The sequence below is a fragment of the Oncorhynchus gorbuscha genome, linkage group LG12 (assembly GCF_021184085.1).
Source record: "Oncorhynchus gorbuscha isolate QuinsamMale2020 ecotype Even-year linkage group LG12, OgorEven_v1.0, whole genome shotgun sequence".
In the NCBI taxonomy this organism is placed as follows: domain Eukaryota; kingdom Metazoa; phylum Chordata; class Actinopteri; order Salmoniformes; family Salmonidae; genus Oncorhynchus; species Oncorhynchus gorbuscha.
The window spans coordinates 14034288-14060907 of record NC_060184.1 but is presented as its reverse complement, the minus strand read 5'-3'; the positions used below and the strand labels follow the sequence as shown (position 1 = coordinate 14060907).

Here is a 26620-nt window from a genome sequence, read left to right as displayed (position 1 = left end):
TTGTTGTCTTCCAAATACTTAATCAAATATGTCTGGAGTGATGCCAGATGGGTGGGGTTTGCTACTCTATTGGTTCCATTTAGCCGATTTGCACTTTTGGAACTGCACGGCCAGCCAGGCAAGCTTAATCGAGAGCAGCTAAACTATTTGATCGACAATGAACACTACTTGAGCCCAGGTTTGGTGGTGTGTGGGTCGACTAGTACTGTCTGTTCTGAAATCAATGTGCCGACCAAAGGGCTTCTCTCTGTAGGCTACTTTTCCAACACAGAGGGCAATAACTCCCCCACCAGCATAAAAAGCCTGCTAATCTGCAGGATAAACAGAGGCCGGAGCGTGTATTATATTTCCGATGCGGTCCTTGCACTGTGGAGGAAGCCTGCAGATAAGATGCTATCTGTCCTCTGATGAATGACGTACTGCATTGTGTTTCCTATATGCTAGAGCCTCCTTTCTGAGGGACAGTGGCCAATGATGCGAGAGACCTGATGTTGTGTGTGTTTGGGACGGGGGTGGTTGTATCAGGGGAATGTGGTGACACATTTTATTAGACAGGGACACCCATGCTGATTCACGTATTTCTTTCACTCTTTTTTCTCTTTCCTCAGGAAAAGTGACTTTGACCTTGGGTCTTTCTGATCCCTTTTGGCCCGACAGTCTAGGGGGGGATGGTAATGAGACCCGTAACATAACTCATGCAAATTATTATTGTGACAAAGTAAAAGTGTGAACGAAATAACCACGACAACAGAAATCTACCGTCAAACTCCAGGTTTATTTATAAACACACGGTAATAGGGGGAGCAGGAAAAGGGGCTGAGCTGGACCCAAGGAAAGAAACAATAAGTATTCAAAAACACCCCTAAGCTAGACTAGCCTACTTTAACAACAGCTAACTAACTAACTAACCAAAAATACAGTGGGTGGTCCGCCCAGTTCTAACTAGTGTATTTAACAAAGTTCACCTACGGGTAGTGTATGCCCATGGGCGATTTGTCTTGGTTTCCCCCCAGCAACAAACAAACACCATAACCAAAAACAATACTCACAGGTGATGACAAAGTGCTATGAGGTGCTTAAACAAAAGAGAGGTTAAGACACACCGCGAGAGTGAAACACAGAGACCTACAGACATCGCATTTACAGAGAGATTGAGCTTTAGAACAAACAAATGATGGGGGTTTTAAACCATGGGGAAGGAACTGTGATAGGTTAGGAAATAGGAGGAGGTGTGTCTTCTGATTGATGATTGATTGTTGACTGATTGGGGAGTGATGATTTTCACCTGTGAGGGGAGAAGGAGAGAAAAGAAACACACACACAGGATACACACACACAGCATAACTGTATCCGTAACAACGGGTCTTTCTGATATTAAATGGGTCTTTTTGCGACTACAGTATTTCAATGAATAGTCACAACAAAGCAACAACCTTGCAAAACATACAGAAATAATTTTCACACACGAGACAAAGCATCTGCCAACACATTATCAGAACCCTTTTTGTGGCGGATCTCCAAATGATAATTTTGTACAATCAGCGCCCAACGCATAAGGCGCTGGTTCTGGTTGTACATTCGGTGGAGAAAAACTAAGGGGTTATGGTCAGTATATACAATCACGGGTAGGGCACTGGAACCAATATATACTTCAAAGTATTGCAGAGCCAACAACAAAGCAAGAGCTTCTTGTTCTATTGTCACATAGTTTGTTTGACATTTATTAAATTTACATGAAAAATAACAAACGGGATGATCCACTCCACTCTTGTCCTGCTGCAGTAGAACAGCACCAGCACCTCTGGCACTAGCATCTACCTCAAGTTTGAACGGTTGTTCAAAATCTGGAGCAGCAAGTACAGGTGTATTACATGAGAGTGCTTTCGCTGATTCAAAAGCTCTCTTACAATCAGGGGACCACACAAATGATCTAGCCGGACTAAGCAAATCGGTCAATGGAGCAACTACCGCAGATACATTTTTACAGAAGCTACGGTAGTAGCCAACCATCCCTAAAAAGCGGCGTAGCTCTCGTCTGGTGGTAGGTGCAGGGAATGCAGTTATAGCCAAGACCTTGGCATCAACAGGGCGCACCTGTCCATGGCCAACCTCTTTACCGAGATAGGTAACAGTAGCCTTCCCAAACTCGCACTTTGCCAAGTTCAGGGTTAGAGAAGCAGCTGCCAACCGTTCACAGTCGTTGGAAGGTGGCTGGTGCATTTCACATCCCAAAAGCCATGACTGAGTACTGTAGGAAGTTGTCTGGGGTCACAAAGGCAGAAATCTTAGAAGCACGTGAAGTTAACGGAACCTGCCAGTAACCTTTTAAGAGGTCTAACTTAGTTACATACTTAGCAGCACCAATAGTGTCGATACAGTCGTCCAGTCGGGGTAACGGGAACGAATCTGGCATTGTGACAGAATTTACCTTTCGATAATCCGTACATAACCTGGACGTACCATCAGGTTTAGGAACCAAAATTCAAGGAGAACTCCAAGGGCTTGAACTTGGCTTAGCCAGGTCATTCTCCAACAAATATCTCACCTCATCCCTCATTATCTTCCTCTTGGAAGCGTTGATACGATATGGGTGTTGCTTGATAGGTGTAGCATTTCCAACATTAATGTCATGTTCCAACACATAGTAGCAGAGGATAACTGTATCCGTAACAACGGGTCTTTCTGATATTAAACAGGTCTGTCTAATATTAAATGGGTCTGGCTGATATTAAACGGGTCTGTCTGATATTAAACAGGTCTGGCTGATATTAAACAGGTCTGTCTGATATTAAACAGGTCTGGCTGATATTAAACAGGTCTGGCTGATATTAAATGGGTCTGTCTGATATTAAACAGGTCTGGCTGATGTTAAACAGGTCTGGCTGATATTAAATGGGTCTGGCTGATATTAAACAGGTCTGGCTGATGTTAAACAGGTCTGGCTGATGTTAAACAGGTCTGGCTGATATTAAACAGGTCTGGCTGATATTAAATGGGTCTGGCTGATATTAAACAGGTCTGGCTGATGTTAAACAGGTCTGGCTGATGTTAAACAGGTCTGGCTGATGTTAAACAGGTCTGGCTGATATTAAACAGGTCTGGCTGATGTTAAACAGGTCCGGCTGATGTTAAACAGGTCTGTCTGATATTAAACGGGTCTGGCTGATATTAAACAGGTCTGGCTGATATTTGTCATGCAGGTGATAGAGGACCCAAAAGCGACTTAACAGAAACAGAGTTTATTCAAGTCCAAACAGGGAATAACAGAAATCCTCTAGTCTGTAGAGGGGAATGACAAGAGAAGCGGCCACAGACTGCAGGTCGCTTCGGGTAGGCGCAGGCCGTAGTAGACAGAGACACCTGCTCACACGCAGCATCTGATGAAGGCAAAAAACACGACAGGACAGGGCGAAACACAATCACAGCATGGTGAATACAAAACAAGGAACCGACGGGACAGGAACGGAACACAAAGGAATAAATAGGGACTCTAATCAGGGGAAAGGATCGGGAACAGGTGTGGGAAGACTAAATGATGATTAGGGGAATAGGAACAGCTGGGAGCAGGAACGGAACGATAGAGAGAAGAGAGAGCGAGAGAGTGAGAGAGGGAGGGGAGAGAGAGGGATAGAAGGAGGGAACGAACCAAATAAGACCAGCAGAGGGAAACGAATAGAATGGGGAGCACAGGGACGAGACATGATAATAAATGACAAACATGACAGTACCCCCCCACTCACCGAGCGCCTCCTGGCGCACTCGAGGAGGAATCCTGGCGGCAACGGAGGAAATCATCGATGAGTGAACGGTCCAGCACGTCCCGAGACGGAACCCAACTCCTCTCCTCAGGACCGTAACCCTCCCAATCCACTAAGTATTGGTGACCCCGTCCCCGAGAACGCATGTCCATGATCTTATGTACCTTGTAAATAGGTGCGCTCTCGACAAGGACGGGAGGGGGAGGGAAGACGAACGGGGGTGCGAAGAAAGGGCTTAACACAGGAGACATGGAAGACAGGATGGACGCGACGAAGATGTCGCGGAAGAAGCAGTCGCACAGCGACAGGATTGACGACCTGGGAGACACGGAACGGACCAATGAACCGCGGAGTCAACTTACGAGAAGCTGTCGTAAGAGGAAGGTTGCGAGTGGAAAGCCACACTCTCTGGCCGCAACAATACCTTGGACTCTTAATCCTGCGTTTATTGGCGGCTCTCACCGTCTGTGCCCTGTAACGGCAAAGTGCAGACCTCACCCTCCTCCAGGTGCGCTCACAACGTTGGACAAACGCTTGAGCGGAGGGAACGCTGGACTCGGCAAGCTGGGATGAGAACAGAGGAGGCTGGTAACCCAGACTACTCTGAAACGGAGATAACCCGGTAGCAGACGAAGGAAGCGAATTGTGAGCGTATTCTGCCCAGGGAGCTGTTCTGCCCAAGACGCAGGGTTTCTGAAAGAAAGGCTGCGTAGTATGCGACCAATCGTCTGATTGGCCCTCTCTGCTTGACCGTTAGACTGGGGATGAAACCCGGAAGAGAGACTGACGGACGCACCAATCAAACGACAGAACTCCCTCCAAAACTGTGACGTGAATTGCGGGCCTCTGTCTGAAACGGCGTCTAACGGGAGGCCATGAATTCTGAATACATTCTCAATAATGATTTGTGCCGTCTCCTTAGCGGAAGGAAGTTTAGCGAGGGGAATGAAATGTGCCGCCTTAGAGAACCTATCGACAACCGTCAGAATCACAGTCTTCCCCGCAGACAAAGGCAGACCGGTAATGAAGTCTAAGGCAATGTGAGACCATGGTCGAGAAGGAATGGGGAGCGGTCTGAGACGACCGGCAGGAGGAGAGTTACCCGACTTAGTCTGCGCGCAGTCCGAACAAGCAGCCACGAAACGGCGCGTGTCACGCTCCTGAGTCGGCCACCAAAAGCGCTGGCGAATAGACGCAAGAGTGCCTCGAACACCGGGATGACCAGCTAACTTGGCAGAGTGAGCCCACTGAAGAACAGCCAGACGAGTGGAAACAGGAACGAAAAGGAGGTTACTAGGACAAGCGCGCGGCGACGCAGTGTGCGTGAGTGCTTGCTTAACCTGTCTTTCAATTCCCCAGACTGTTAACCCGACAACACGCCCATAAGGAAGAATCCCTTCGGGATCAGTAGAAGCCACAGAAGAACTAAACAGACGGGATAAGGCATCAGGCTTGGTGTTCTTGCTACCCGGACGGTAAGAAATCACAAACTCGAAACGAGCGAAAAACAACGCCCAACGAGCTTGACGGGCATTAAGTCGTTTGGCAGAACGGATGTACTCAAGGTTCTTATGGTCTGTCCAAACGACAAAAGGAACGGTCGCCCCCTCCAACCACTGTCGCCATTCGCCTAGGGCTAAGCGGATGGCGAGCAGTTCACGGTTACCCACATCATAGTTGCGCTCAGATGGCGACAGGCGATGAGAAAAATAAGCGCAAGGATGAACCTTATCGTCAGACTGGAAGCGCTGGGATAGGATGGCTCCCACGCCTACCTCTGAAGCGTCAACCTCGACAATGAATTGTCTAGTGACGTCAGGAGTAACGAGGATAGGAGCGGACGTAAAACGTTCTTTTAGAAGATCAAAAGCTCCCTGGGCGGAACCGGACCACTTAAAACACGTCTTGACAGAAGTAAGAGCTGTGAGAGGGGCAGCAACTTGACCGAAATTACGAATGAAACGCCGATAGAAATTAGCGAAACCTAAAAAGCGCTGCAACTCGACACGTGACCTTGGAACGGGCCAATCACTGACAGCTTGGACCTTAGCGGAATCCATCTGAATGCCTTCAGCGGAAATAACGGAACCGAGAAAAGTAACGGAGGAGACATGAAAAGAGCACTTCTCAGCCTTTACGTAGAGACAATTCTCTAAAAGGCGCTGTAGAACACGTCGAACGTGCTGAACATGAATCTCGAGTGACGGAGAAAAAATCAGGATATCGTCAAGATAGACAAAAACAAAAATGTTCAGCATGTCTCTCAGAACATCATTAACTAATGCCTGAAAAACAGCTGGCGCATTGGCGAGACCGAACGGCAGAACCCGGTACTCAAAATGCCCTAACGGAGTGTTAAACGCCGTTTTCCACTCGTCCCCCTCTCTGATGCGCACGAGATGGTAAGCGTTACGAAGGTCCAACTTAGTAAAGCACCTGGCTCCCTGCAGAATCTCGAAGGCTGATGACATAAGGGGAAGCGGATAACGATTCTTAACCGTTATGTCATTCAGCCCTCGATAATCCACGCAGGGCGCAGAGTACCGTCCTTCTTTTTAACAAAAAGAACCCCGCCCCGGCCGGAGAAGAAGAAGGCACTATGGTACCGGCGTCAAGAGACACAGACAAATAATCCTCGAGAGCCTTACGTTCGGGAGCCGACAGAGAGTATAGTCTACCTCGAGGAGGAGTGGTCCCCGGAAGGAGATCAATACTACAATCATACGACCGGTGAGGAGGAAGGGAGTTGGCTCGGGACCGACTGAAGACCGTGCGCAGATCATGATATTCCTCCGGCACTCCTGTCAAATCGCCAGGTTCCTCCTGAGAAGTAGGGACAGAAGAAACGGGAGGGATGGCAGACATTAAACACTTCACATGACAAGAAACGTTCCAGGATAGGATAGAATTACTAGACCAATTAATAGAAGGATTATGACATACTAGCCAGGGATGACCCAAAACAACAGGTGTAAACGGTGAACGGAAAATCAAAAAAGAAATAGTCTCACTGTGGTTACCAGATACTGTGAGAGTTAAAGGTAGTGTCTCAAATTTGATACTGGGAAGATGACTACCATCTAAGGCAAACATGGGCGTAGGCCTGTCTAACGGTCTGAAAGGAATGTTATGTTTCCGAACCCATGCTTCGTCCATGAAACAACCCTCAGCCCCAGAGTCAATCAAAGCACTGCATGTAGCACCCGAACCGGTCCAGCGTAGATGGACCGACATAGTAGTACAAGATCTAGATGAAGGGACCTGAGTAGTAGCGCTCACCAGTAGCCCTCCGCTTACTGATGGGCTCTGGCCTCTTACTGGACATGAATTAACAAAATGTCCAGCAACTCCGCAATAGAGGCACAGGCGGTTGGTGATCCTCCGTTCCCTCTCCTTATTCGAGATGCGAATCCTCCCAGCTGCATGGGCTCAGTCTCAAAGCCAGAGGAGGGAGATGGTTGCGATGCGGAGCAGGGAAACACCGTTGATGCGAGCTCTCTTCCACGAGCCCGGTGACGAAGATCTACCCGTCGTTCTATGCGGATGGCGAGAGCAATCAAAGAATCCACATCTGATGGAACCTCCCGGGAGAGAATCTCATCCTTAACCACTGCGTGGAGTCCCTCCAGAAAACGAGCGAGCAGCGCCGGCTCGTTCCACTCACTAGAGGCAGCAAGAGTGCGAAACTCAATAGAATAATCCGTTATGGACCGTTCACCTTGGCATAAGGAAGCCAGGGCCCTAGAAGCCTCCCTACCAAAAACTGAACGGTCAAAAACCCGAATCATCTCCTCTTTAAAGTTCTGGAATTTGTTAGAGCAATCAGCCCTTGCCTCCCAGATAGCTGTGCCCCATTCTCGAGCCCGGCCAGTAAGGAGTGAAATGACGTAAGCAACCCGAGCTCTCTCTCTAGAGTATGTGTTGGGTTGGAGAGAGAACACAATCTCACACTGCGTGAGAAAGGAGCGGCACTCAGTGGGCTGCCCGGAGTAGCAAGGTGGGTTATTAACCCTAGGTTCTGGAGGCTCGGCAGGCCAGGAAGTAACAGGTGGCACGAGACGTAGACTCTGGAACTGTCCAGAGAGGTCGGAAACCTGAGCGGCCAGGTTCTCCACGGCATGGCGAGCAGCAGACAATTCCTGCTCGTGTCTGCCGAGCATGGCTCCTTGGATCTTGACGGCAGTGTAACGAGCGTCTGAAGTCGCTGGGTCCATTCCTTGGTCGGTTCCTTCTGTCATGCAGGTGATAGAGGACCCAAAAGCGACTTAACAGAAACAGAGTTTATTCAAGTCCAAACAGGGAATAACAGAAATCCTCTAGTCTGTAGAGGGGAATGACAAGAGAAGCGGCCACAGACTGCAGGTCGCCGGGTAGGCGCAGGCCGTAGTAGACAGAGACACCTGCTCACACGCAGCATCTGATGAAGGCAAAAAACACGACAGGACAGGGCGAAACACAATCACAGCATGGTGAATACAAAACAAGGAACCGACGGGACAGGAACGGAACACAAAGGAATAAATAGGGACTCTAATCAGGGGAAAGGATCGGGAACAGGTGTGGGAAGACTAAATGATGATTAGGGGAATAGGAACAGCTGGGAGCAGGAACGGAACGATAGAGAGAAGAGAGAGCGAGAGAGTGAGAGAGAGAGGGGGAGAGAGAGGGATAGAAGGAGGGAACGAACCAAATAAGACCAGCAGAGGGAAACGAATAGAATGGGGAGCACAGGGACGAGACATGATAATAAATGACAAACATGACAATATTAAACAGGTCTGGCTGATATTAAATGGGTCTGTCTGATATTAAACGGGTCTGTCTGATGTTAAACGGGTCTGGCTGATGTTAAACAGGTCTGTCTGATATTAAACAGGTCTGGCTGATGTTAAACAGGTCTGTCTGATATTAAACAGGTCTGGCTGATATTAAACAGGTCTGGCTGATGTTAAACAGGTCTGTCTGATATTAAACAGGTCTGGCTGATATTAAACAGGTCTGGCTGATGTTAAACAGGTCTGTCTGATATTAAACAGGTCTGGCTGATATTAAACAGGTCTGTCTGATATTAAACAGGTCTGGCTGATGTTAAACGGGTCTTTCTGATATTAAATGGGTCTGGCTGATATTATGCAGGTCTGTCTGATATTAAATGGGTCTGTCTGATATTAAACAGGTCTGTCTGATATTAAATGGGTCTGTCTGATATTAAATGGGTCTTTCTGATATTAAACGGGTCTGTCTAATATTAAATGGGTCTGGCTGATATTATGCAGGTCTGTCTGATATTAAATGGGTCTGTCTGATATTAAATGGGTCTGTCTGATATTAAATGGGTCTTTCTGATATTAAATGGGTCTTTCTGATATTAAATGGGTCTGTCTGATATTAAACAGGTCTGTCTGATATTAAATGGGTCTGTCTGATATTAAATGGGTCTTTCTGATATTAAACGGGTCTTTCTGATATTAAACAGGTCTGGCTGATATTAAACAGGTCTGGCTGATGTTAAACAGGTCTGGCTGATATTAAATGGGTCTGGCTGATATTAAACAGGTCTGGCTGATATTAAATGGGTCTGGCTGATATTAAACAGGTCTGTCTGATGTTAAACAGGTCTGGCTGATGTTAAACAGGTCTGGCTGATGTTAAACAGGTCTGGCTGATATTAAACAGGTCTGTCTGATATTAAACAGGTCTGGCTGATATTAAACAGGTCTGGCTGATGTTAAACAGGTCTGGCTGATATTAAATGGGTCTTTCTGATATTAAACGGGTCTGTCTGATATTAAATGGGTCTTTCTGATATTAAATGGGTCTGTCTGATATTAAATGGGTCTTTCTGATATTAAACGGGTCTGTCTGATATTAAATGGGTCTGTCTGATATTAAATGGGTCTTTCTGATATTAAACGGGTCTGTCTGATATTAAATGGGTCTGTCTGATATTAAACGGGTCTGTCTAATATTAAACAGGTCTGTCTGATATTAAACAGGTCTGTCTGATATTAAACAGGTCTGGCTGATATTAAACAGGTCTGTCTGATATTAAATGGGTCTTTTTGATATTAAATGGGTCTGTCTGATATTAAACAGGTCTGGCTGATATTAAACAGGTCTGTCTGATATTAAATGGGTCTTTTTGATATTAAATGGGTCTGTCTGATATTAAATGTCACATAGCCTACTCTACTGTAAATGTATTGGATTGAATCAACTGAGACTGCAGCAAGTGAGGTCTCAAATCAAATATATGAGTAACCTTGTTGAAATGTTCACTCGCGTTCAAAAGTTTGGGGTCGCTTAGAAATGTCCTTGTTTATAAAAGAAAAGCACATTTTTTGTCCATTAAAATAACATCAAATTGATCAGAAATACAGAGTAGACATTGTTAATGTTGTAAATGACTATTGTAGCTGGAAACTGCCGATGTTTTAATGGAATATCTAGATAGCTGTACAGAGACCCATTATCAGCAACCATCACTCCTGTGTTCCAATGGCACGTTGTGTTAGTTAATCCAAGTTTATAATTTTAAAAGGCTAATGATCATTAGAAAACCCTTTTGCAATTATGTTAGCACAGCTGAAAACTGTTGTCCTGATTAAAGAAGCACTAAAACTGGCCTTCGTTAGACTCGTTGAGTATCTGGAACATCAGCATTTGTGGGTTCAATTACAGGCTCAAAATGGCCAGAAACAAATACCTTTCTTCTGAAACTTGTCAGTTTATTATTGTGCTCAGAAATGAAGGCTATTCCATACGAGAAATTGCCAAGAAACTGAAGATCTCGTACAATGCTGTGTACTATTCCCTTCACAGAACGGCGCAAACTAGCTAAATTAGCTAACACAACGTGCCATTGGAACACAGGAGTGATGATTGCTGATAATGGGCCTGTCACGCCCTTTCATTAGCATTTTTTATTCTCTATTTTCTGTTAGGTCGAGGTGTGACTAGGGGGGGTGTTCCTATCTAGGTTGTTTCGTTCTATGTTGGTCTGGTATGGTTCCAAGTCAGAGGCAGCTGTTTATCGTTGTCTTTGATTGGGGATCATATTTAGACAGCCATTTCCACACTGTATTTTGTGGGATCTTGTTTTTGTGTAAGTGCCTTTGAGCACTCCAGAACGTCACGTTTCGGTTATTGTTTTTGTGTGTTTCATTAAATAAATATGTGGAACCCAGTTTATGACGATCGTGACAGAAGATCCCACCACAACAGGACCAAGCAGCGTGCCCAGGAGGAGAAGGTATCCTGGACTTGGGAGGAGATATTGGATGGGAAGGGATCCTGGACTTGGGAGGAAATCCTGGCAGGACAGGATCGCTTTCCGTGGCGGCAGACGTAAGGAGAGAAGGGAGGACAGCGACGAAGTCGGGATTCGCGCCCAATAGAATGCCCAAAAGACAGCCCATATTTTTTGGGGGGTAAACACGGGGTGGTCGGCGGAGCCGGGGAGTGAACCAGAGCCCATCTGGGAGAGGATGGAGAAATTGGAGGAGAGTGAACAGAGGGAGTCAGCTCCCTGTACTTGTCCTGAGGAGCGTGCGATCAGTCTGGGGAAATCTGTGCTGGCTCCACGCACCAGGTCTCCAGTGCGCCTCCACATCCCAGTACGTCCTGTGTCAGCTCGCCGCACTCACCGTGCGGCGTGTGTCATCGTTCCGGTACAATTTGTGCCGGCTCTATGCACCAGGTCTCCTGTGCGCCTCCCCAGCCCAGTTACGTCCTGTGCTAGTACCCCGCACTCACCGTGCGGAGGTTGTCATCTGTTCGGTACCAGTTGTGCCGGCTCCATGCACCAGGTCTCCAGTACGTCTCCCCAGTCCGGTACCTCATGTGCCCGCTCCCCACACTCTCCCTGAAGTGCGTGTCACCAGTCCGGTACCTCATGTGCCTGCTCCCCACACTCTCCCTGAAGTGCGTGTCACCAGTCCGGTACCTCATGTGCCTGCTCCCCACACTCTCCCTGAAGTGCGTGTCACCAGTCCGGTGCCACCTGTGCCGGCTCCACTCACCAGGCTTCCGGCGATGTTCCCCATTCCAGAGCTTCCGACGACAGTCCACAGTCCGGAACCTCCTTTCGACGGTCCACAGTCAGGAACCTCCTACGACGGTCCACAGTCCGGAACCTCCTGCGACGGTCCATGGTCCAGAACCTCCAGCTCCAGGGCAGGAGCCTCCCTCTGCGCCAGTGCCCAGTCCAGACACGGTGTCCAGTCCCGCTCCATGGTAGGAGCCTTCCTCTGCACCGATGTCCAGTCCAGGCACGGCGTCCAATCTCACTCCAAGGCCGGAGCCTTCCTTTGTGCCGGAGCCTTCCTTTTTGGTACTGTCACGCCCTAACCATATAGAGCCTTTTTATTCTCTATTTTGGTTAGGTCGGGGTGTGACTTGGGGGGGTGTTCCTATCTAGGTTGTTTAGTTCTATGTTGGCCTGGTATGGTTCCCAATCAGAGGCAGCTGTTTATCGTTGTCTCTGATTGGGGATCATATTTAGGCAGCCATTTCCCCACTGTGTTTTGTGGGATCTTGTTTTTGTGTAGTTGCCTGTGAGCACTCCAGAACGTCACGTTTCGGTTATCCTTTGTTGTTTTTGTGTGTTTCATTAAATAAAAATGTGGAACCCAGATCACGCTGCGCTTTGGTCCGAGAATGCTTACGACGATCGTGTATACCGAATGTAGATATTCCATATATATTCCATAAATCTGACGTTTCCAGCTACAATAGTCATTTACAGCATTAACAATGTCTACACTGTATTTATGATCAATTTGATGTTATTTTAATGGACAAAAAATGTGATTTTCTTTCAAAAACAAGGACATTTGTAAGTGACCCCAAATAGTGTAGTGGTAGTGTAAGTTATCATACAGATGTGTAATTGGTGGTGTTTTATATCCTCTTAGAGCCAAGATTATCACATGATAAACTGTACTGAATATGGTCTGTCAACCGCTGCGCTTGAAGCAGAGGGGTAGGGGAAGCAATGGTTGCATACCAATAACCTCTCCATTCTCCCGAAGTATACACTTGTTCACTTGACCGGTATATGAAAAGTCCTTCATCGGTCCAATGCTTTTAGCCTTGTGGGGAGTAGTGAACGAGTGCACACTTCAGGAGGAAGAAGAGATTATTGGGATGCAACCAAAGGGAAAGACAAGTATCATGAGTGTGAATCATCCCCACACACTAGGATAATGCTGAGTTGATTGTGCTGTGATGAACAACATCATCCTGGATTGTGTTCATTGCGGCACAAAAAAATCCAATAAATAAATAAAATGAAAACAAGCATTTCTCATTCGACAAGCCCAGCTAAAACTTCTGTGTTTCAGCCGGTTTCCTCTGTTTCGTGCTTAATGAACACAACCCAGGTTACTCTGAAACAGAAGGGGCATTTACTATGTACAACACCTCTGTCTTGAAAAAAAAACCTTTGGGTTCCAGCCCATCCATAGTGATAAGCCTTCCAGGAGCTAGTTAGGCCTCTATTCCTTGGTCCACGGTTTGGCTTGGCTGACGTCAAGTACCCAATCACTGAAGCAGCAGTAGGCTGGTTTCCAGGGAGAACAAACCACTTGACCGTTCTAAAAATATCCTCCTTCAGCGCAGCCCCTTTCATATGGATTGTCGTGGAACCTGTGCACCTCTCAGTCTTTATTAACGCATCCGCATCAAGGCATCCATTCAATATCAAATCAAACCACATGTTATTTTTCACGTGCCGAATACAGCTGGTGTAGACTTTACTGTGAAATGCTTATGAGTCCTTCTCAACAATGCAGATTTTCAAAATAATAATTCAAATTAAATAATAGCACAACAAATAAAATAAAATATACAAGAATGGAGCTATATACAGGAAGTACCAGTACCAGATCAATGTGGAGCTATATACGGGAAGTACCAGTACCAGATCAATGTGGAGCTATATACAGGAAGTACCAGTACCAGATCAATGTGGAGCTATATACAGGAAGTACCAGTACCAGATCAATGCGGAGCTATATACAGGGAGTACCAGTACCAGATCAATGTGGAGCTATATACAGGAAGTACCAGTACCAAATCAATGTGGAGCTATATACAGGGAGTACCAGTACCAGATCAATGTGGAGCTATATACAGGAAGTACCAGTACCAGATCAATGTGGAGCTATATACAGGGAGTACCAGTACCAGATCAATGTGGAGCTATATACAGGAAGTACCAGTACCAAATCAATGTGGAGCTATATACAGGGAGTACCAGTACCAGATCAATGTGGAGCTATATACAGGGAGTACCAGTACCAGATCAATGTGGAGCTATATACAGGAAGTACCAGTACCAGATCACTGTGGAGCTATATACAGGAAGTACCAGTACCAGATCAATGTGGAGCTATATACAGGAAGTACCAGTACCAGATCACTGTGGAGCTATATACAGGAAGTACCAGTACCAGATCAGTGTGGAGCTATATACAGGGAGTACCAGTACCAGATCACTGTGGAGCTATATACAGGAAGTACCAGTACCAGATCAATGTGGAGCTATATACAGGGAGTACCAGTACCAGATCAATGTGGAGCTATATACAGGGAGTACCAGTACCAGATCAATGTGGAGCTATATACAGGAAGTACCAGTGGAGCTATATACAGGGAGTACCAGTACCAGATCAATGTGGAGCTATATACAGGGAGTACCAGTACCAGATCAATGTGGAGCTATATACAGGGAGTACCAGTACCAGATCAATGTGGAGCTATATACAGGGAGTACCAGTACCAGATCAATGTGGAGCTATATACAGGAAGAACCAGTACCAGATCAATGTGGAGCTATATACATGTGGGAAGAACCAGTACCAGATCAATGTGGAGCTATATACAGGAAGTACCAGTACCAGATCAATGTGGAGCTATATACAGGGAGAACCAGTACCAGATCAATGTGGAGCTATATACAGGAAGTACCAGTACCAGATCAATGTGGAGCTATATACAGGGAGAACCAGTACCAGATCAATGTGGAGCTATATACAGGAAGTACCAGTACCAGATCAATGTGGAGCTAGATACAGGGAGAACCAGTACCAGATCAATGTGGAGCTATATACAGGGAGTACCAAACTTTTGAAAGGTAGGATATATATGATAGATATTTGTAAATATATATATGGCCATTGGAAATGATGCAGACAATTACATTGATGGAAGCCAGATTCTATCTGCAATATTGAACCTGATCTACTCCCAATTTTTATTATATTTTTTATTTTAAAAATTAACACACTAAATGTGATCAATTAAACGCATGTCTATTTAGACTGTAGTCTGACTCGACCATGTGATGTAGGCTATCAGTCCCAGGATGGCTAAAGAGACCCAGATAAGAAGCTATACCAGGCTGTTCTAAGACTGAGAATCAGGACGCCCCTCCACAGCCCCACACACAAACACATTTTAAAAGGGATGCTAGTGAGAGTCTGATCCATTTGTGTCCTCATAAGTCTTTGAGGGAAAACCATCTTTAAACCTTTTCATACAGTGTTAAATCGTAAGGACACTCAGAACACAGAACTACAGCTAGGTTCCTCAGGGTGTGTCCCAATAATACAGGGTTTATATACAAATGTAAGCAATATTTGAAGTAATTATGTTTTAGTCAATTATTATATCTGTTTGGGCTTCTTGCAGTCAATTTGCAGTCTACAAATGATTTGTAATTATGTTCTGGCCCCCCGACCGTCCGCTCAAGAAGAAATCAGTCCTCGGTTTAATCTAGTTGATGATCCCTGCAATAATATCTCCTTTCTCCCGAAGTTTGCACTTATTTACTTGTTCCCCACAAATCCAAAAGCATTGGAAACACACACCTGCTTAGTTAAGGTGCTGGCTAGGCGAAATTCCACCGTATTAATTATACCAACAATTTTCTTTCAAATCAGTGAAGGGACATGAACAGCTGCACACTTTGGGAGAAAGGAGCGATAATTGGGACTCACTCCTTGTTATAATGAGAATGGCCCCTCACACTTCATTAGGCAGCCTCTACTGTAATGAGGTGGTCTGAAACAAAGTATCCAATATATGCGTCCTCCTTCCTATCCCCCAAGAGATCTGTGTGATTTTAATACCAGCTCAGTTTATTGGCATGCTGAGTCATGGGATGTGTCCCAAACGGCACCTCATTCCATATGTAGTGCACTATTTTTGACCAGGGCCCATAGGGATCTGGTCAAAAGTAATGCACTTTATAGGGAATATGGTGCCATTTGGACGAGGACCATGGTTATTCCGCTTCAGAGGCTCTGGGTACAATCTTTTGCTCCAATCTCAACTAGCTCTTATTTGAGGCAGAGTATTTCTGTGAAACTCTATGGGTTCATCTTCTACTGTTTGAAGTTGAACCAATGCTCTGTAGACTACTGCTCGTGAGCTAATTAATCAAATTAAATCAAATGTTATTTGTCACATGCGCTGAATATTAACAGGTTTAGACATTCCGGTGAAATTCTTACTTACAAGCCCTTAAGCAACAAAGCAGTTTTGAGAAAATAGAGATAAGAAAATATTTACTAAATAAACCAAAGGAAGAAAATAGATAAAGTGATACAAGTTGGGCTACTGTATATTTCTGACTAGTGTCTTTTCATTACAAACAGGGAAGCAGTAGTGAAATAGGCTGCACATGTAGTATAACTGCAGTAGAATCAAGGCAGAGATAACGCAATCAAGATAAACCAGGATAGGCTAAGCTAATTCAAATGATCCCCATGTCATTATCATCCGAAAACCCAAACCATCAACTGATACCCCCTGTATATAGTCTCGCTATTGTTATTTTATTGCTGCTCTTTAATAAAACATTTTATTTTTATTTTTTTAGGGGTATTTTTCTAAAAACTGCATTATTGGTTAAGGGCTTGTAAGTAAGCATTTTACTGTAAGTTCTACACCTGTTGTATTCGACACATGTGACAAATACAATTTGATTTGATTTGATTTGACACAAACTATTCCAAATGAATGTGAGCCAATCTCTGTTGAACTGTCCTCTCTGGCCTCAGGGGACCCCAGGCATCTTTATTCATATCATTTGGTCCCAAGATCCTGGAATTGCATGTCACCATGTCTGTGCAACCTATCAAATAAATTAACCTACATTAGAATCTATGGTGTGGCCAGAGGTCAATCCTAGGGAACCAAAAGCAGGAGTATATTCATTAACGCACACCGTAGAAAAATGATTTGCAACTGAAACAAGGGTTTCTTATTGGACAAATGCAGTTAATGCCTCCCAATTTCGTCCTGTTTGCTTCCGTTTGGTTTCTAGAGTAAATAAACCCCTGTTGTTCTTTCACTGAACACATACTGTACTGTATAAAGCAGGGTTGGGGTCAATTCAGAATTTCAGAATGTAATTCAATTCAAACAATGAATCTAATACATTACCGGAAATGTATTTTTCTGATATTAAAAAAACATTAAGAGGATTATGAATTATTATAGACAACCCACAACATAATCTTAGAATATTTCCAGACCACTGTAATTATTGAAAATTGTTTCAGGAGAATGAGTTTTAAAAATGAACTACATAGTAGTGTTAACCATACAGGATGGTCAAATAAACATGATCATGGTGATGTGTAGAGTAAACAAGCCATTTGAGTTGCATTGGATTCAATTCTACTTCCTTTCATTCAAATTCAATTCAAATTATATGGCCAATTTGAAGTCAATTCAAATTCAAGAATTGAATTGGAATTAAAGAGCAATTTCTCAACTCGATTTAGAATTGACTTTAACCCTGGTATAAAGCTCCAGAGTCTCAGGTGATCGATTATGCAAACAGATGCTAAGAGAAACACTACAAACAGATCATTACAGCAAGCCAAAGTTACTGATCTGTCCCTCACACCATCTTATCAAGCAGATTATTCCTGGCTGACACAAAGATTTGGCACACTAGAGAGAAACAGTAACGGAGCCTTTTAGTAGGCAATCAAATCAAATGTATTTATATAGCCCTTCGTACATCAGCTGATATCTCAAAGTGCTGTACAGAAACCCAGCCTAAAACCCCAAACAGCAAGCAATGCAGGTGTAGAAGCACCAGCATTGATTCAGTCGACAAAGCCTATCGGGAAATAATAGTTTTTGTAGGGTTTTTTGGATAACTGCTGAAAATAAGGTCTGTGGTAAGGTTTAGGAGATCTTATGCGTTTTGTTTTATGACATAATCTTCGTCAGTAAACGTCACCGTTTTTTATGTAATAAAAAAGCGCAAGAGGCACATGAAGGCTTCGTAATTCATAAAGGTCATGTTAACTGGCCGATATTATCCGAGAACAAAACATATAAGATATCCTAAACCTGTGTAAACCTTGGACCTTGTTTTCTGCATTTTTCCAAACCCCTAATCTTCCCCCATTTATTTTCCCCATAGGGATTTCTGAACGAACCAGAGGTAACTAATTTGCGGGTTTTAGGACGACAAGCTGTCGAGTTCTATTAGCCTTGTTCAGTGGTGGCTGGAGGGAGACATGTTAGGTGGCTGGGGTTGGGAAGGGAGTGGGAGGTTGGGGTGGAGCCTCACTTCTTTTTTCTTCTTCTTCTTCTTCTTCTTCTTCTTCTTCTTCTTCTTCTTCTTCTTCTTCTTCTTCTTCTTCTTCTTCTTCTTCTTCTTCTTCTTCTTCTTCTTCTTCTTCTTCTTCTTCTTCTTATTATTATTATTATTATTATTATTCTTATTCTTATTCTTCTTCTTTCTCTCTTTGCATACTAAATGTATATTTCGTTTTCGGCTCTGTGAAGTAAATGTGCAATTCACACTCCGACCTGTTAACGGCAGCAATACACGACAAAGTACATAGTCTGCCGGAAAACTACACGAAGAAGAATGAGGTCAGCGGTAACTGAGAGCACAGAGTAGGAAGCGAATGTTGTGTAAGTTATGTACCAGAGGCACGTCATGTAATTTATTAATTTGAGTTATCAAGATAAAGATATTTTGGGATTTTCGTTCGTGCATAATTTCGGGTAACACTCTCGTAGCTTCATGGTAATTCATTAAACCGTTAAGGTATTTATATGAGCGTGAATGTTTAATGAATAGCTACATGTCACCTCAACGCTGACATTCATAATTATCGTACTATTGACATGTAGCCCTTACGTTAGACAGTGCATGAAGCCATTTATACTTTTCTACACAGTTGATTTGCTAGACATTTCAGGAGGTGGATAATAACAGTCGATATGGGCTCTGTCAAAGTCACGGCGTGCTGCAGGCAGCTATTTTTGCCCCATGCAAGAGCACTTGCTTTAACTACAAAGATGGCTAGTTCTGGGAACATCATATGCTCCCTCCGAAGAAATCTCAGCTCCTCTTCGAGGTGGCGGTCCAGCATGCCAGCTTGGGTGATTGACGAGTATGGCAACAATGGGGTACTGCGGTTCACTGAAGATGCCACAGCTCCCAGTGTCAACTCAGCAAGTGAGGTCGTAATCCAGGTCCACGCTGCAAGCCTCAACCCTCTCGACATATCCATGAGGAGTAAGTATCCATAAGTCTATAATGTCAATATGCTCATTGTCATATCTCCTTTCAGTCAGTTGCATTAGCTGTCATGGGAATAATTTTGCATCTATATCACAGTTGTTTTACTAATCTGTCTGTTTATATTTCTCAGGAGGGTATGGGTCAAATCTTCTGAAGCTGAGACGGGACCCGGTGTCTTTGGGTCAGAACGGCGGCGAGTTTCCCATCATACTGGGTCGGGATGTCTCTGGCGTGGTGTTGGATTGTGGGTCGGGAGTGACCCATTTCAAACCAGGAGATGAGGTACGTAGTTGAGCAGCTCTGATGTGGCCTTGTAACAGTCATTAGGTCTGACCGTAGCAAAACGTTTTGCAACGGAAAATGAAAATGGACATTTGTTATTGAACAATTCCAAGTTGTCTCTCCAGTTTTTACTCGGGTTCCTTAATTTGGTGTTTACTGAACACAACCATGCTGAGTCGGGATGGCATGCACAGTGCCTTCTTGTGACATTCAATTGAACAGCCGTTTTGCTGATAGAATGAAAACGCACCTGGCCATACTTTTTACCTGGTAAATGATTTGCATTGTTGGCAGGAATGAAACAGGTGTTGTTTTTTGTTCCACACTTGTCACACTCAGTATCTGATACCTTGTTTATCAAGTAGGATTACAGAGGTACCCTTAGAATGTATTTTTCCATCCCTAGTGGTTGTGGCTTGGCTGGCCCCCTCAGCAGGGCCCCGTCTGGGCTCCTCTGCTGAGCCTCCGCCGGGCTGCAGGTGGTGTGCAGAAACTCCACACGTTCCAACTCTCTGGTGGCTGCCTGTCTGCTTATTGTAACAAGTTTGATTTTGTCTTTAGAGGACTTTGGCGTTTTTTGTGTTTTTCCGTATGCATTACAATGTTATTGTAAATAACTGATGTGTTGAAAATATAAAATGTTTGAAATAATATATATATGATTTTGTGTGTGTTTTGTGTGTTTTTTCTTCACAGGTGTGGGCGGCCATCCCTCCATGGAAGCAGGGCAGCCTAGCAGAGATGGTGAATCTGACAGAGTATGAGGTAATTCTACTATGACTGTGTATGCTACGTGTACATTTGATTAATGCAATGACATAGGGTGGTTCTCAGCTAGTAGAGCATGTCCCCTCCGACGCCAGGATAGTGGGTTTGATTCCCGGGACCTACCCTCCATTAAATGTATGTATGTATGTATGTATGTATGTATGTATGTATGTATGTATGTATGTATGTATGTATGTATGTATGTATGTATGTATGTATGTATGTATGTATGTATGTATGTATGTATGTATGTATGTATGTATGTATGTATCAAAGCGTCTGCTAAATGGCATGTATTGTTATTATGAATTGTTTTCCAAACAGGTTTTCATTCATTGTGTTATCCCATTATACATGTAGAAACTGAATTGTTTCATGAAAATCTATGTTAGTCTTTGTAAGACTCTTTGTAAGACTTTGGCTCTGTTATAGAGGAGAATAGTAGCTTATTGTAATGGCTCTGTTATAGAGGAGAATAGCAGCTTATTTTAATGGCTCTGTTATAGAGGAAAATAGTAGCTTATTGTAATGGCTCTGTTATAGAGGAGAATATTAGCTTATTGTAATGGCTCTGTTATAGAGGAGAATATTAGCTTATTTTAATGGCTCTGTTATAGAGGAGAATAGTAGCTTATTGTAATGGCTCTGTTATAGAGGAGAATAGTAGCTTATTGTAATGGCTCTGTTATAGAGGAGAATAGTAGCTTATTTTAATGGCTCTGTTATAGAGGAGAATATTAGCTTATTGTAATGCCTCTGTTATAGAGGAGAATATTAGCTTATTTTAATGGCTCTGTTTTCAAACAAATGGAAGTACCAGGGGGTATTGCTTTCTATGAACCCTTGCTTCAACTGAGAAAACGTGGAAAAAAAACTTGGATGAGGTGCAAGTCTATTATTATGTAATCATATTGCAACGAAGTGTGCATAATTAATTAAGACTCACAGTACAACTGGTTCCATGAGCCAGTGAAAGCAGCAATTAGGCTAGCCAGACAAACTGAGTTGTGGGGTGCATAATTTGTTTGGCACTTATCAGCATGCTATCCTGGTGTCCTGCTGTCCTGTCCTGCTGTCCTGTCCTGCTCTCTGTTGTCCTGCTCTCTGTTGTCCTGCTCTCTGTTGTCCTGCTCTCTGTTGTCCTGCTCTCTGTTGTCCTGCTCTCTGTTGTCCTGCTCTGCTGTCCAGTCCTGCTGTCCTGTCCTGTTGTCCTGTTGTCCTGTCCTGTTGTCCTGTCCTGCTGTCCTGTCCTGTTGTCCTGTTGTCCTGTCCTGTTGTCCTGTCCTGTTGTCCTGTCCTGTTGTCCTGTCCTGTTGTCCTGTCCTGTTGTCCTGTCCTGGTGTCCTGTTCTGTCCTGCTGTCCTGTCCTGTTGTCCTGTTGTCCTGTCCTGCTGTCCTGTCCTGTTGTCCTGCTGTCCTGTCCTGTTGTCTTGTCCTGTTGTCCTGTCCTGCTGTCCTGTTGTCCTGTCCTGCTGTCCTGTCCTGCTGTCCTGTCCTGTTGTCCTGTCCTGTTGTCCTGTCCTGTTGTCCTGTCCTGCTGTCCTGTCCTGTTGTCCTGTTCTGTCCTGTTCTGTCCTGTTGTCCTGTTCTGTCCTGTTGTCCTGTCCTGTTGTCCTGTCCTGTTGTCCTGTCCTGCTGTCCTGTCCTGTTGTCCTGTCCTGCTGTCCTGTCCTGCTGTCCTGTCCTGTTGTCCTGTCCTTGCAGCAACTCCAGTCGTTCTGCTTTCCCATCGTTGCCTGAAACAAAAGAAAGGGTAAAGGGAGGGAGGAGGAACAGTTAAGCACGGACAGATGTGTGTGTGAGAGTTTGTGCCTACTGTATGTCCTTCTAGTAGTTACCCTGTCTGTGTGTGTGTGAGTTTGCCTACTGTATGTCCTTCTAGTAGTTACCCTGTGTGTGTTTGAGAGTTTGTGCCTACTGTATGTCCTTCTAGTAGTTACCTTGTGTGTGTTTGAGAGTTTGTGCCTACTGTATGTCCTTCTAGTAGTTACCCTGTGTGTGTGTGTGAGAGTTTGCCTACTGTATGTCCTTCTAGTAGTTACCCTGTGTGTGTGTGTGAGAGTTTGCCTACTGTATGTCCTTCTAGTAGATACCCTGTGTGTGTGTGAGAGTTTGTGCCTACTGTATGTCCTTCTAGTAGTTACCCTGTGTGTGTGTGTGTGAGAGTTTGTGCCTACTGTATGTCCTTCTAGTAGTTACCCTGTGTGTGTGTGTGTGAGAGTTTGTGCCTACTGTATGTCCTTCTAGTAGTTACCCTGTGTGTATGTGAGAGTTTGTGCCTACTGTATGCCCTTCTAGTAGTTACCTTGTGTGTGTTTGAGAGTTTGTGCCTACTGTATGTCCTTCTAGTAGTTACCCTGTGTATGTGTGTGTGTGTCCTTGTATGAATGAAAAATGGTATTTGTGTGCCCTCCCACCTCAGGTCTCCCACAAACCAAGGTCGCTGAGTCACAGGGAGGCGGCGTCCATCCCCTACGTTGCTGCCACGGCCCTGTCTGCCCTGGTCAACGCGGGCGGCCTGTGTAGAAACAACTGCACTAACAAACGGCAAGTACACACACATCCATACGGGACCCTGTTCCTCCCTCTCCCAGACAGTCCCCACCCTGTTCCTCCCTCTCCCAGACAGTCCCCACCCTGTTCCTCCCTCTCCCAGACAGTCCCCACCCTGTTCCTCCCTCTCCCAGACAGTCCCCACCCTGTTCCTCCCTCTCCCAGACAGTCCCCACCCTGTTCCTCCCTCTCCCAGACAGTCCCCACCCTGTTCCTCCCTCTCCCAGACAGTCCCCACCCTGTTCCTCCCTCTCCCAGACAGTCCCCACCCTGTTCCTCCCTCTCCCAGACAGTCCCCACCCTGTTCCTCCCTCTCCCAGACAGTCCCCACCCTGTTCCTCCCTCTCCCAGACAGTCCCCACCCTGTTCCTCCCTCTCCCAGACAGTCCCCACCCTGTTCCTCCCTCTCCCAGACAGTCCCCACCCTGTTCCTCCCTCTCCCAGACAGTCCCTCTCCCCAGGCCCCACCCTGTTCCTCCCTCTCCCAGACAGGCCCCACCCTGTTCCTCCCTCTCCCAGACAGGCCCCACCCTGTTCCTCCCTCTCCCAGACAGTCCCCACCCTGTTCCTCCCTCTCCCAGACATCGCTCCTGCTCTGTGACAGTAGGTCCCCACCCTGTTCCTCCCTCTCCCAGACAGTCCCCACCCTGTTCCTCCCTCTCCCAGACAGTCCCCACCCTGTTTCTCCCTCTCCCAGACATCGCTCTGTGACAGTAGGTCCCCACCCTGTTCCTCCCTCTCCCAGACAGTCCCCACCCTGTTCCTCCCTCTCCCAGACATCGCTCCTGCTCTGTGACAGTAGGTCCCCACCCTGTTCCTCCCTCTCCCAGACAGTCCCCACCCTGTTCCTCCCTCTCCCAGACATCGCTCCTGCTCTGTGACAGTAGGTCCCCACCCTGTTCCTCCCTCTCCCAGACAGTCCCCACCCTGTTCCTCCCTCTCCCAGACATCGCTCCTGCTCTGTGACAGTAAGTCCCCACCCTGTTCCTCCCTCTCCCAGACAGTCCCCACCCTGTTCCTCCCTCTCCCAGACATCGCTCCTGCTCTGTGCCAGTAGGTCCCCACCCTGTTTCTCCCTCTCCCAGACAGTCCCCACCCTGTTCCTCCCTCTCCCAGACAGTCCCCACCCTGTTCCTCCCTCTCCCAGACATCGCTCTGTGACAGTAGGTCCCCACCCTGTTTCTCCCTCTCCCAGACATCGCTCTGTGACAGTAGGTCCCCACCCTGTTCCTCCCTCTCCCAGACAGTCCCCACCCTGTTCCTCCCTCTCCCAGACAGTCCCCACCCTGTTTCTCCCTCTCCCAGACATCGCTCTGTGACAGTAGGTCCCCATCCTGTTCCTCCCTCTCCCAGACAGTCCCCACCCTGTTTCTCCCTCTCCCAGACATCGCTCCTGCTCTGTGACAGTAGGTCCCCACCCTGTTCCTCCCTCTCCCAGACAGTCCCCACCCTGTTCCTCCCTCTCCCAGACATTGCTCCTGCTCTGTGCCAGTAGGTCCCCACCCTGTTTCTCCCTCTCCCAGACAGTCCCCACCCTGTTTCTCCCTCTCCCAGACAGTCCCCACCCTGTTCTTCCCTCTCCCAGACATCGCTCCTGCTCTGTGACAGTAGGTCCCCACCCTGTTCCTCCCTCTCCCAGACAGTCCCCACCCTGTTCCTCCCTCTCCCAGACATCGCTCCTGCTCTGTGACAGTAGGTCCCCACCCTGTTCCTCCCTCTCCCAGACAGTCCCCACCCTGTTCCTCCCTCTCCCAGACATCGCTCCTGCTCTGTGCCAGTAGGTCCCCACCCTGTTTCTCCCTCTCCCAGACAGTCCCCACCCTGTTCCTTCCTCTCCCAGACAGTCCCCACCCTGTTCCTCCCTCTCCCAGACATCGCTCTGTGACAGTAGGTCCCCACCCTGTTTCTCCCTCTCCCAGACATCGCTCTGTGACAGTAGGTCCCCACCCTGTTCCTCCCTCTCCCAGACAGTCCCCACCCTGTTCCTCCCTCTCCCAGACAGTCACCACCCTGTTTCTCCCTCTCCCAGACATCGCTCTGTGACAGTAGGTCCCCACCCTGTTCCTCCCTCTCCCAGACAGTCCCCACCCTGTTTCTACCTCTCCCAGACATCGCTCCTGCTCTGTGACAGTAGGTCCCCACCCTGTTTCTCCCTCTCCCAGACAGTCCCCACCCTGTTTCTCCCTCTCCCAGACAGTCCCCACCCTGTTCCTCCCTCTCCCAGACATCGCTCCTGCTCTGTGACAGTAGGTCCCCACCCTGTTCCGCTTTTGCCACAAACCCTAGACCAACACTTTGCACTTCTGAAGCAGCATTCTAACCAATCACTAACCAAAAACCATGGTCCTGGTTTGAGCAAGAGTAGCTTTACTTTAAGTGTCACGCAGGATGACATCACTGCTGCATGATGCTCACTCTGGCGCTCGGCTAAGCAGCCAGCGATACTATGTCTGATATATGTGTTACACTGAACATAGATGGATCATCTACTCTCTTTGAATCCTGACCTCCATGTCTGATCTCTCTCTCTCCCACCCTGTCTCTCTCTCTCTCCCTCCCTGTCTCTCTCTCTCTCCCTCCCTGTCTCTCTCTCTCTCCCTCCCTGTCTCTCTCTCTCTCCCTCCCTGTCTCTCTCTCCCTCTGCCCCCCCCCCCCCTCTCTCAGAGTTCTTATCACTGGAGCCTCAGGTGGTGTTGGAACGTTCTCCATCCAGGTAAGGACCTTTCAGATATGACCAGCAGCTCATAGCACCAACACTAAAGACTCACCTCACACCAGCACCAGTGGTTGGTTGACCTTGTGCAATCATAAAGAGTATACACACATCAACACACAACCACACAGAGAGGTGTCTCGCTCACTAAGTGTCTGTTTCCTCTGTAGCTGCTGAAGGCCTGGGGCGCCCACGTGACAGTGACCTGCTCCCACAATGCCGAGGGACTGGTGAGGGGTCTGGGGGCAGATGAAGTGGTGGACTACACGGCGGGAGACGTGGCCACGGAGCTGGGACTGCTGGAAAAGTGTGTTTTATTAGTTGGAATAATGTAAAAGTGTGTGTATCAAGTGTGTGTACAACCCTGTGATGTGTCAACTGAGACAGGGCCACAACACTAGAAGATACTGAGTTCCTCAAAGAGATCATGTATCGTAAATAAAGCCTATTTTCTCCATTGAGATTCTCCTCTAGTTTTGATCTGTTAATATATTTCTAAGACATGAGAGTAGCTAGCTGCCAAGGTCCAATCTAATGACATACAGTCACGTTCCCACTCCAATACCACTTTCCCCACCAACTCTCTCCCTGGCCAACGTCATAAACAACATTACCCACCCACGCAGCTGAGCAAGGTTGATTTGGCATACCTGCTCACTGATTCACTTCCTGGTTTCCATGGAAACGTGGCTCAAGGACTAGAATGGGAGACTAAATGCTCTCCATTGGGGGAGGGTTGGGTGGCTGATAACCTTGTCTCAGTGGTCCTGAGTGAAGACACACTTCAATCCCTTAGGCTTGGCTAGACATCTCAGTTTATCGTCAGGTTGACTTCTATATTTGTCTATTGAATAGCATGAAGGTATAGTACTTAAAACCATCTTGAGTGTTGTGTTGTTGTGGATCGGATTCTCTCTCTTCCTCTCTCTTACCATGTTTACACTAGTGAATCAAGCAGAACTCTACTGCGCTGAGCTGGTT

The 26620-nt window shown here is 46.3% G+C and overlaps 1 protein-coding gene across 1 annotated transcript in view; it reads left to right on the top strand.

The window, feature by feature from the left end:
- The first annotated feature begins 18632 nt into the window (after nucleotides 1-18632).
- LOC123990549 (reticulon-4-interacting protein 1 homolog, mitochondrial-like) overlaps nucleotides 18633-26620 on the top strand; it is a 17324-nt gene continuing 9336 nt past the window's right edge. The window contains exons 1-6 of the mRNA XM_046291147.1: nucleotides 18633-19317; nucleotides 19454-19605; nucleotides 20302-20370; nucleotides 22796-22920; nucleotides 25591-25639; nucleotides 25810-25946. Coding sequence (XP_046147103.1) covers nucleotides 19020-19317; nucleotides 19454-19605; nucleotides 20302-20370; nucleotides 22796-22920; nucleotides 25591-25639; nucleotides 25810-25946 — 830 coding nt within the window. The 5' untranslated portion in view covers nucleotides 18633-19019. The remainder of the gene's footprint in view (nucleotides 19318-19453; nucleotides 19606-20301; nucleotides 20371-22795; nucleotides 22921-25590; nucleotides 25640-25809; nucleotides 25947-26620) is intronic.